At 36.6% G+C, this 11,284-nt stretch overlaps 1 protein-coding gene across 1 annotated transcript; it reads left to right on the top strand.

Moving 5' to 3' along the window:
• The first annotated feature begins 9,737 nt into the window (after window positions 1-9,737).
• LOC113275782 (cytochrome P450 78A5-like) lies at window positions 9,738-10,956 on the top strand. The gene has a single exon (XM_026525345.1). The coding sequence runs from the start codon at window positions 10,057-10,059 to the stop codon at window positions 10,825-10,827; it is 771 nt and encodes a 256-aa protein (XP_026381130.1). The 5' UTR covers window positions 9,738-10,056; the 3' UTR covers window positions 10,828-10,956.
• The last annotated feature ends 328 nt before the right edge of the window (window positions 10,957-11,284 follow it).

Here is an 11,284-nt window from a genome sequence, read left to right as displayed (position 1 = left end):
AGAAATTTGATTTGATATGGGGATCGGTTCTGTTATAGATTCCCAATAGGGATCGGTCCTGCCATAGATCCCCAATAGGAACCGGGCCACCAATCCCATTGATTCTTTTCAAACACAAAAAAAGTTCTGCAAGTCTACTTCCTTAAACTCATGTAATTAAACATGGTTTTCTAGATATAGAATCAATCCTAAGTTCATTACACAATCTAGTAAAAAAAATTAGTGTCTATGTCGTAATTACGAGGTTCAAAATATAAGTGTTATACTTCGTAATTCAATATACTAAAGTTGTATTATAACTTTTATATTCTTCCTCGACACTTTGATCACAATAAGATGATCAAGTCTCTAATACTAGAGTTTCATATATATAACTTTGCATGTTATGTTTTCAATCGAAATGACTTGAAAGTAACATAGATATAAATGAAAAAAAGTCAAGTATTTAATTATTAACCATGAAAAAAAGGATGATGTGTTCGTTGTTGTCGATACGTCTTCGGATCCTCTAGGTATTCGGAGTAATACTTATATGTCTCAACATTTCTAGACTTCCTAGTCTAACCTAACAAAGTTGACTCTAATAATTTAATCAAATGACCTTGAGTTTTGGAACTAAAATATGACAACCAATCTTGACATACCAACGCTTGGAGGGTTCAAACGAGTAATGCTCTAACAAATATTCTAGTGAGATAAATTTGGTTAGGTATTTCTGTAATTTTAAAGAGTAGAAACCATAAACTTTAACTTAATTGGATCATTGTAAGTTTGAGGAAGATTTATGTCACCTTGATTCCACATCTAAAAGGAAATCATATGAGCGTCTAATTAGAAGCAAGGCAGCGCTAGTATTCATGAAGGAATGTGGAGAAACTCCCTAGGCATATGAAGGACATCGTCTAGGGGAATTAAGTGCATATGATCACATAATCTAGAGATTTATGAGCACAACTGAATCAGGGCAGCTTGGAGAGTTTATTTTGTGTTATTTTTATCCAATCTGAAGTATGATAGTAAGTTAGTATCGTAATTGTTGAATTCGACATATGTTCAAATTGGGCGAGGTCTCGAAACTTTTTTGCAATCACAATTTCCTCGTTAACAGAATTTCTAGAGGTTTTGCTTTATTTTTATGCCACATTATATTGATTGTTTCATTGTAATTGAAGTACAAAAAAACAGTACGTTAATAAATCTTTGTGATTAAGTAATCTTGAATAAAGAATTATCCAAGGATATTCCTTATCAATCTTTATCCTGAATAAAGATCATACAAGGAATTGTCTTATTGATTTAAAGAAAAAAAGTTTGTGGTGTATATACCATTCCTTTTTCATTCTTGTAGATGGGGCAAAACAATTTGCTGGCTTTTAAGGAAGTAAGGAGACGACCGTGCGGAGGAGACTCCTTGAACCAAGCAAACTTCTTCACCTCACACAGATAGACTGCAAAGAGAGTGCTTGAATTCGATAGATCAATCTGTAAGACTCCGGCCTGGCCATTCCATAGTCAATTTGGTCACAAGAGAGGATGGGTCGATCTGTAGGAGAGAAGCTGAAAAATGTGTGAGATCAATGGTGATCAAGGATTTTAGGTGTGTTGTGTATTCTGCATGAAGAAATAAAATAAGTTTTGATTGATTGAATTAGAGTGATTGCTCAAATGATGAGAACTCTTATGTGATGAGAATTCTTTGTTCAAAAACGAGCGTTCTTATTCTCTGTTGTTGTCGGTCTTGTTCAATCATTGATTCAGGGACTTATTTATATTATCAGAATCGTAGACACCTTAATCCCATGAAGTGTGACAGTTGATGGAGTCAAAGAGTTGGAAGTTTGAAATCGTGTTAAAACCAGTTGCTCATCGTGCAGAGACTTGGTTGATTGTCCACCTACTACTTTTCTAACTCCTCTAACCGCTTGCACAACTTTGCTCACATTCTCATCGTGGATGGACACACGTGACGTAGACCGCCAGACCAAAACCCTAGTTGATATCTGATGTATTTTCAAAGTTGTTGTAGTAATAAATAGAGTTCGTTCAAGACTTGTGAAGGTTGTGCTTTTAGATTTAAATTTTAAAATTAAAGAAAATAAAGCAAATTAAAACTGATTATATTAGAGAGACAGGGGTTCAGGATTTCACCATTCACCAAAATTCATGTAATTTAATGTTAATTTTTATCATGCAATTCTAGACAATATAACTCCAATCAAAAGATATTGTGATTCTAATCATTGCCTAAATTAGATTTTCAAAACATCAATTGTTAATCGCAAGAATGAAGTATCAAAAGCCATAAACTAAGCATACTTCATCAAGAGAAAACACAACTAATTAATAAAAATCATTACTCAATTTTCATTCGGTGCAAATAATCATAAAAGAATTGCATAAATAAATTCAAATAAATTTTACCACATAACTTTTGGAAGATTGCTTCCTCCATCGCCCCGAAAGATGGGTTTAGCTCATCATGTTGGAAACACACTCAAAATATGTATTCATGGCTCAAAAAGTGTTTACAAGAAGAGAAAATAGTGAAACAGGAAATCTGCAACAGCACATGCGCGTTGCAGACTGACTGTTTCAACTCTCAACTCTTATGATGAAGATAAACGTTACAAATATGAAGATAAATGTTGCAGAAGAGGACGAAGAAACTGTTACAATGAAGATAAATATTGCAGAAGAGGATGAAGAAACTGTTACAATGAAGATAAATGATGCAAACCAGCTGAAGAAACTGTGACAAGCATTTGAAGAAACCGTTACCACGGATGAAGAAACCGTCGTTGTTTCCCTGTTCTTCACGAGCAGCAGCAACAGAGTTCTGAAAACTCTTGATTCACACTTCCTGAGCTCTCCTATCGACCCCAAACTCTCCCCTCCCCTTCTATGTGATCCTAGGAACCTTTTTATACATCATTGCGACATTGAATCTCCCAAAATCTCTTTATTTAATCCCATTATTTCTTTTATTCTCGAAAATATATTGTTTCCAAAAATCGTTTTCCTACGCGTCTGCAGCTGTATTTCTTTCCTTCTATACCTTCTTCACGCTCCAGAATATCGATCAACTCTTCCAAACACGTGCAATACACGTTTAAATTCCTCACAACTCGTGCAAGCTCATGTTTTTCCTCCAACTCCCTGTTTGGATTAAACCAAGTTATCCAGCCAAATTTGATCGAAAAAACACCCATAATAGCTCTGTTAGGACATATCACAACTACCCATGAAGTTTCAGCGATTGAATCACACAAAAACTCCTCCAAACATTCGATCGAAATTCTTCCAGTGAAGTGAAATGTTTTCCCGCCAAAATTGGTTTTGAATTTGAGAAGAAGATGTCCTCCCCCTAATCCTGTACGGGTTTCCCTTTAGCACTTGCCTTATGGGGTGCAAATAGTATTTTTGGGCGTAAATAGTAATTTTTCTGGGGTTTCTCCGGCACATTTTTGGGGTGCTTCATGTGCATTTCTGGGGTGCCTTTAGTACTTTATCCTGGGGTGTAAAACACCACTTTTCGAGCCAATTTTGCTGCAAGAGCTTATTTCTCTATAAATACCTACAATGACATAAAATAACAAAATAAATACAAAATCGAGCACTAACAATACATACAATTGAGACATATTAGACACATAAATGCGTCTATCAATATCCCCCCATGTGACACGATTGATGTCTCGTGATTGTGGAGTTTGCAAGGCAGACGTGTATTTAATTAGTCAATTGTTTACTTGATGAGACGATGAGTCTTTGTATTGCTGAGTCGAACATGATTTACGAATGTTCTAGGACTCATGAATTGAACATGTCTTTTGAGACAGAGGTATAATTGTAGAATGAATGTTGATAGTTAAGGTGAGAAAATATTCCTCATTCAATGAATTGTTGAATATTGATTGTTTAACCAATATTTCTAGTCTGAGCAAATGTTGTTACGAGTTATTGATAGCGGGACCAAATAAAATATTAATTTAAGATACTGGCAACTGGACTGAGTGTAATCAATTAAAATTATTAGTGTTTGAACCTGCTCGGAATTATGAGCCTTGGATTCGAAACCCTAATTTTGATAAATTGATGATTTATTGAAACGTGGGAGAAGGATAGGCTACATGGGATGATGGGCCGGCCATGTAGCACCCAGATGCTCGAGTGAGCTATCACCAAAGTCTCTGAAGACCAGTAGATGAAAGGATGATTAAATGTTGGTTTAATCATTTATTGAAATAGTGCTCGTATGACCATTAGGTAATAAAACCTAATTATAAAAAAATGAGGGACCGACCAAGGGGTCATGGAACCGGCCCTAGTGCTCACGGGATCGACTGGCGACCATTTGATGAAATTCCAAGTTGTTTGGAAAAGTTTTAACCTGATGTGAACAAATTAGGTTAAATGATGAAAATATGTGGGATCGGTCTCTTGCAAGCCAAAGGGCCAGCCTTGGTCGGTCAATGTAATATGCCCATGTCACCATAGTATCCGCGACTCAGCCCAGAGAATTTTGATATTTTCTGATCCGCGTTTGCGTAACGTTTGAGAAATATGAAGAAATCAGAGTTTTGCTCGAACTAAGGAACTTCATAAGATGAAGGAAATAATAATAATAAAATAAGGAATTACAAGGTGTGGGACCGGCCATGGCTAGGGAATGGTCGGCCGGCTAATAAGCCGGGTCTCGTGACACCTTTCCTAATTTTATATTATTTCCTTGATGTGAAGGAAATATCATGAAGCTGAGGAGTTTCCTCATATGAAGGAGTTTTGCTCAAAATGAAGGAGTTTTCATGAGATCAAGGAAAATAATAAAATAAGATAAAATAAAGAAAAAGATGTGGGACTGGCCATGGCGACATGTTCGGTCTTCCGGTGAGCCCGGTCCCCTAGGCGCCTCAATTAATATATTTTTTTATTATTATTATTTTCTTCCCTATTTTATATAGGTTTCCTCGTTCCTTCGTATTTTTGAATGCTCGTTCGTGCATTCAGGTGCTCGTTAGTGCATTATTGCTGAGTACACTTGCACCATTTTCTCGAGGCTTACTCGATAGTGACTTAGAAGCCCGTACGTTGAATATTTATTACTAACCCATGAAATTCTGCTGGGAAGAGCCATGAATTGAAGTAATGAAATATTATGAAGAACGTAGAATATTTTCTAAGAATTCAATTGATGAATCTAGTGACTAGAAATAATTAGTTGATGGCTCTATACTAGCACGTTGTCTAGGAGCATTAACTATTCAAGAATTGAGCGATATGAGCTAGTTGAAGCGTCATATTTATTACGTATAGTCAGGGAAAACGTTGTTGTATCCTGAAGACGTTATCGCTCTATACTAGCATCCAAGCTATCTAGGAGACGTCCAATTATTAAGATTCTATATACATGTCTTTTATATAGTCAGGGAAAACATTATCCTGAAGACGTTATCGCTCTATACTAGCATGCAAGCTGTCTAGGAGTCGTCCAATAATTAAGATTCTATGTAAAAATGATTACTGAAATTGTTCAGTATTAATGAAATGTATTGTGGCCTCAATTGAGAGACTGCATATTCATGTATGCTCTGAGAGGCAATATACTCAGTCAGAGGTTCTTGTGGCATGAGTTTCCATGCTTTAATGAGAGACATGATCCTGAACACTCATTTGATTGCTGGATCAGGAATATGTAAGATTATGGTTTTACTATTTTACCCTTTGTCGAAAATCCACCATCAACACTAAGTCCCCTGCTTAGTGAGGGACAGTCATGTTCCCCAGTCGGTGCTGGATGGTGATTTTTCTAGTTACAGACGAAATAAGTAACTGAACTTAGTCATAAGAAAGAATGGTACCGGATTTTCAATTGTACGAGCGAGCCATGGCTTGAACGAAGATCCCAGTATCATGATAGAGCATCATCTAACGAGCGTAAATTGGTGTTGCACCGCTGATTTGGTGATGGAACGTCTAACCTTGGTTGATTTAGGATTCACGGGTCCGGACGCAAGAAAGAAAATCCTTGTGAAATTAGGTTTTGGAAATAAAATTTAATATAAAAAGAATAAACACCTTTTTCTTTATTTTTTCTTCACAACCGACCACCACCTTCCTCCCTTCATCACCTTTACGTCAGCAGCAGGAAGAATTTTTTTCGCCGGAACTCATCACCGATCGTCGCCACCGACCGACCGCCACCGACCGAGTACGCAAAAAAGTTTTTTTATTTTAAAGTTTGTAGCTTGTTCATGAGTTGTTCATGTTAAAATTATATACACATATGCATATATCAGCGTGAATTTTGTAGAAAACCCTTATTTTAGGAACGGACGTTCGTTCGTTAGTTTAAGAAACGAGCAATAATCTCTAGTTTAGGAGAGATTTTTTTTTTTGTTGAGTTTCCTTGACTGTGTGACAAAAAAGAGTCGAAACATATCCATTCCTTGAGAACGCTAGTTACATGCATCTGACTACTGGATCTTTCATAGTCAAATAACGATGGTCACTTTCCGGTTTGACATGGGTTAAACGGTTAATACTCAACTAAGTTAATTCGTTGGTGTTTAGTGACCGTCTATAACAATTTCTTTGATTCCGCGTTGACGATGAATAGACCACATGCGCTTCTAACATGTTTTGGCAACCAGAAGCTGGAAATGTTTTTAAGAATCAGAAGTAAGGAAAAAAAAAACAATAAAAACTGAGTACATTTTTTCCGATAGATGAATGGATATTCATATTCCAATGTGATTAAGACTTGGATCCGGTGATAAGATCTCTTAGAGCGACTACAATGGTACGACTAAACTCAAAGATCAAAGACCAAAAAAAAAGACTAAATATGAGTTTAATCTGTACTGTGACGTTATGGGGAGAAGACCAAATTTGGTCGCGCGTAAAATTAATCACCGCACGAAAACGGGCGTAAATTTGGTGTACGCTTGAATGGGGCGTAAAATTGGTTTACGCCCGAAATTTGAATGGGGCGGATGGTTTGGTGTCCGCCTGATGAGTAAGTGAACGGGCGGATGGTTGGGTGTCCGCCTGATGAATTTCATTTTGAATGGGGCGGATGGTTTGGTGTCCGCCTGACGAAATGTGAACGGACGGATGATTGGGTGTCCGCCTGATGAATTTCATTTTGAATGGGGCGGATGGTTTGGTGCCCGCCTGATGAGTAAGTGAACGGGCGGATGGTTGGGTGTCCGCCCAGCAACAAGCGTACTTTAAATTTACGCCCGACTATATTAGGATTTGGTATTTGGTCGCGACCAAATATGATCTGGGATTTGATCTTTGGCTGGGATTTAATCTTTACTCCGTCCCACTGCGTTACGATCTCATCCCAAATTTTTGGTTATACTCGCCCACTGTGGATGTTCTTAGATCTCCTAAACAGATATGCCTTAGGGGTCACCTACTGTGCAACTATGAATATCAAAATTATGTCGAATTGCCATACCCCTTTCGTGCAATGTGGGAATATGCGGCCTTCACTCTCAAACATATGCAAGTTGAAGGCAGCAACACTTTTCGGTCAACTTATATGACATAGAAATATCTCAGATATTGAGCTTACGAGGGTGAATCCGGGTTATTCTAATTTTTTTAACAGGTCCCATCGACAAGTTGTGCAGCTAGCTTACCCCAGTCATTCAATTCATTCCCAATTGACATCTCATAAACTATGTTTTAGTTTTGACTTTGGACTCAAAAGCTATGACTTTTGGCATTTATCAAAGGAAATTTGTCTTCTTAAAATGACCATTCAAAGTGTACAACAAATTTTGTCTTTCCTAAGTACCTCGTACACAAGCTTTTTTTAGTTTTACTGGTCCTTTCAAACCCCTAACATCTGGTAGCATGACTGATCGGCCAATGCAATGGGTAATGGAAGTATAAGCTGCCCCCAACTGTGTGTTGTTTTATCATCATGTGTCTCTATATCTCAGAGTTGGTGGTATCAATAAGGGCTAGTTGGAGCTTGTTTTAAGTTCAAAAAATTATAGTTTTTATGCAATTTGGATGTTTAGAAAGGGAAGGTTTTAGTAACTTAGTTTTCCAAGTTTGGATTGAAGTATAAAATAATAATAATCCGAAAAGGGCAAATTACAACTTGGATGGGAGATAATTATTCATTGGTTCAATTGCTTTTAATTTTCGAGAGATTTCTTTTCAATTTTAGATTATATATTGACTGACTATGGATTTTGATGTGGATATTGTTCATTTGTTCTCCTCCAAGTGCGTCTGTCAAATCATTCGAATTTGAAATAGAGATTTGATATACTAAGGTCATGGGCTATGAGATAGATTATTTTAACAGCCTCTTCCTTTCAAAATGACAAAAGAGTGGAGCTGATACAAGGACTAGTTCTCACGTTTCTTTTCATTGTGGATGCAGAGGATTGCCAGATAAATTCTCATTTGAATGAGATTTGATGTAGTCTAGTCTAAAGATCACTATTCTATGTATCAAAACATATATATATATATTTTTATTTTTTCGTACAAAAGTTTTGTTTTGAAATTTTAAAATATAAAAACAAAAAACAAAAGATTTGTGATGGAAGAAAAATAATTTGGATGGCGAACCAAGTGACATTTGTTTTCATTTCATTTTTATACGGTAAGTAAAATGTTGTTTTAACTCTATCTTTTTCATTCGGCAAACCATTTATCACGTAGTGAAGGGAGTTGCCCTCGACCCTCTACTCATAGTAGGATCAAATTTGCAAATTTGATCAAGTTTTTCATTTTAGAAGAAACTTTTCACTACACGACCCTTATTCTAAGACTAGTTCTCTTCTTGACTCAGTCACTAGGATGCATCTGATACCATGCCAACCTGATAGATATGCCGTTTAGCCCACCGCTCTGACCATGTACAAATAGTGGAGGATTTGGATACAACTTTCTCTCCCCTAGCCATCTGTTTTGCGGACGAAACACTATGAAGTACGAAATTAAGGTATAAACATGTCCAGAAACACTATAAAGTACGAAATTAAGGCATAAACACAAGTAGAAATCACTAACAAGTACGAATTTAAGATATAAACACATGAAGAACCAGTTAAAAGGTACAAAATTAAGATATAAACACATGTAGAAACACTAAAAATAAAAACGGAATTAGCCTTGTATGGTTTTGTTTGAATCGACATTAATGAATCTAATCTAGTTTAGCTCACTAAGTCTATTTGACTAGTCAATGTACACTCAACATTGTATATCAAGTGCTAAAATATATCGACTTCTTGTAACTAACGTAGTTGGGTTCATAGATAAGTCTTTGTGATTCATTGTTCTTTGGGGTATGTTGAAGAGCCCTTATATAGTCTTCTCCACAGGCTCAAGTGGTTAATAGATAAATTACATGAAATTGACAGTGGTCAGTTGAATTATTGTTAAGAGCCGATTATGAACACCAACAAAATGGATAATTTTATCGGGATGTACCACTTGACACTTGCTAATTTCTTTTGTTGAGGATATATCAGCGACTATAATTTAAGGTTGACTTCAGTGGCAAAATTGTAATTATATAAGGGCGGTTAGGCTCATAAATCGAAGTTGATTCGACTCCCGTTTGCTGTTATTGGCATCCTCCAACATCACTAAAGAACACCGTAAAATTTCTTCCTAACTTTTCATGTTCCTTTCTTTTTTTCTTTTTCTTTTTGTTCATTATGGCCATTAGCTACAGTTATTATTGCGATTAATGGAGAAAACATTGATTATTTGTGTGAACCATACGATTAAATTTTTCATTTCCTGAACTGGACGTTTCAGATTAATATATATTTTAATTTTCTTTTAAACAGGAAATTAGATTTCGGTTTTAATGTTTTTCTGAAGTCTGAAACACCTATAAAAGAGACAGTTCAAACACACTCTTCGCTTCTTGTGCTACGCTCTATTTCTCTCTCTGTCTCTCACCTAAAACACTACTTTCTCAGTACCTGAATACCACCAAAGCCCATATTCTGATCTGAATACCACTAATCATCCATTTCTAAGCTTACCCATTTACTGAAAACCACTCAAAAAATGTCAACAGCGTACAACCCTTTCATCTTCTTTTTCTCCCCTGAAACTTGTGCGAGTCTGGAGTTATGTCTCTTTGCTCTAATGGCTATTGCTGTGTTTGGGTTTTGGCTAACACCAGGAGGGTTAGCTTGGGCTTTATCAAAAGCTAAGAAGCAACATCAAGCAAAAACAGCTATTCCTGGTCCTTCTGGTTTACCCATTGTGGGTTTGCTTTTTGTTTTCACTGGTTCTTTAACTCACCGTTTACTAGCTAAGCTGTCTCAGAGCTTCAAAGCTGTACCGTTAATGGCTTTCTCAGTTGGGTTTACTCGTTTCATAATATCTAGTCATCCTGATACAGCTAAAGAGATTCTCAGTAGTTCTGCTTTTGCTGATAGGCCTATTAAAGAATCTGCATATGAACTTCTTTTTCATAGAGCAATGGGGTTTGCTCCATATGGTGTTTACTGGAGAAACTTGAGAAGAATTTCAGCAACTCACTTGTTTTGTCCGAAGAGAATCGCTAGTTTTGGTGCTTTTCGAAGCCAAATCGGTACCAAAATGATTGGGGACATCAAGGGTTTAATGGGTGTAAAAGGAGAGGTTGAGATAAAGAAAGTGTTGCATTTTGGGTCTTTGAACAATGTCATGATGAGCGTTTTTGGCAAAAGTTATGATTTTGAAAATGGAAGCGGTGATGCGTCTCATGAACTTGAAGCTTGGTTAGTGAAGGATATGAACTACTTGGAATCTTTAACTGGAGTGACCATTTCCCGCTTCTTGGACTGTTAGATTTGCAAGGAGTGAGAAAAAGATGCAGAGATTTGGTTTCCAGGGTTAATATATTTGTGGGGAAGATTATTGATGAACATAGAAGCAAAAGGTTTGATGGTGTTTTGAACAATGAAAGTGTTGGTGACTTTGTTGATGTGTTACTTGATTTAGAGAAAGATGATGATCTTAGTGACTCTGACATGGCCCATTAATTTTGTAAATGTTCAGTCATGCCATTACTATTGTTCTTGTCTTGGTTTGTCATCTTAACATCTTCATCAACATCATCAGATTTCTCGTTCTCCTCTGGCTCTGGGATGTTGCTTTTGATGTATCGATTGACTGGGTGTTTGATAGCATTAAGATGGACTTTTCTAAGCGCGGCTTTACCAAGATCAATCCCACAGTAATGAGAGAGTTGGGACTAGATATAGCAGAACATCTGATAATTCCTCTCCTAAATGCTGTTTCTCTT

Source organism: Papaver somniferum, chromosome 4 (genome assembly GCF_003573695.1).
Source record: "Papaver somniferum cultivar HN1 chromosome 4, ASM357369v1, whole genome shotgun sequence".
Taxonomy (NCBI): Eukaryota; Viridiplantae; Streptophyta; class Magnoliopsida; order Ranunculales; family Papaveraceae; genus Papaver; species Papaver somniferum.
Note: the sequence above shows the minus strand (reverse complement) of the source record. Positions and strands in the feature narration are given on the sequence as shown.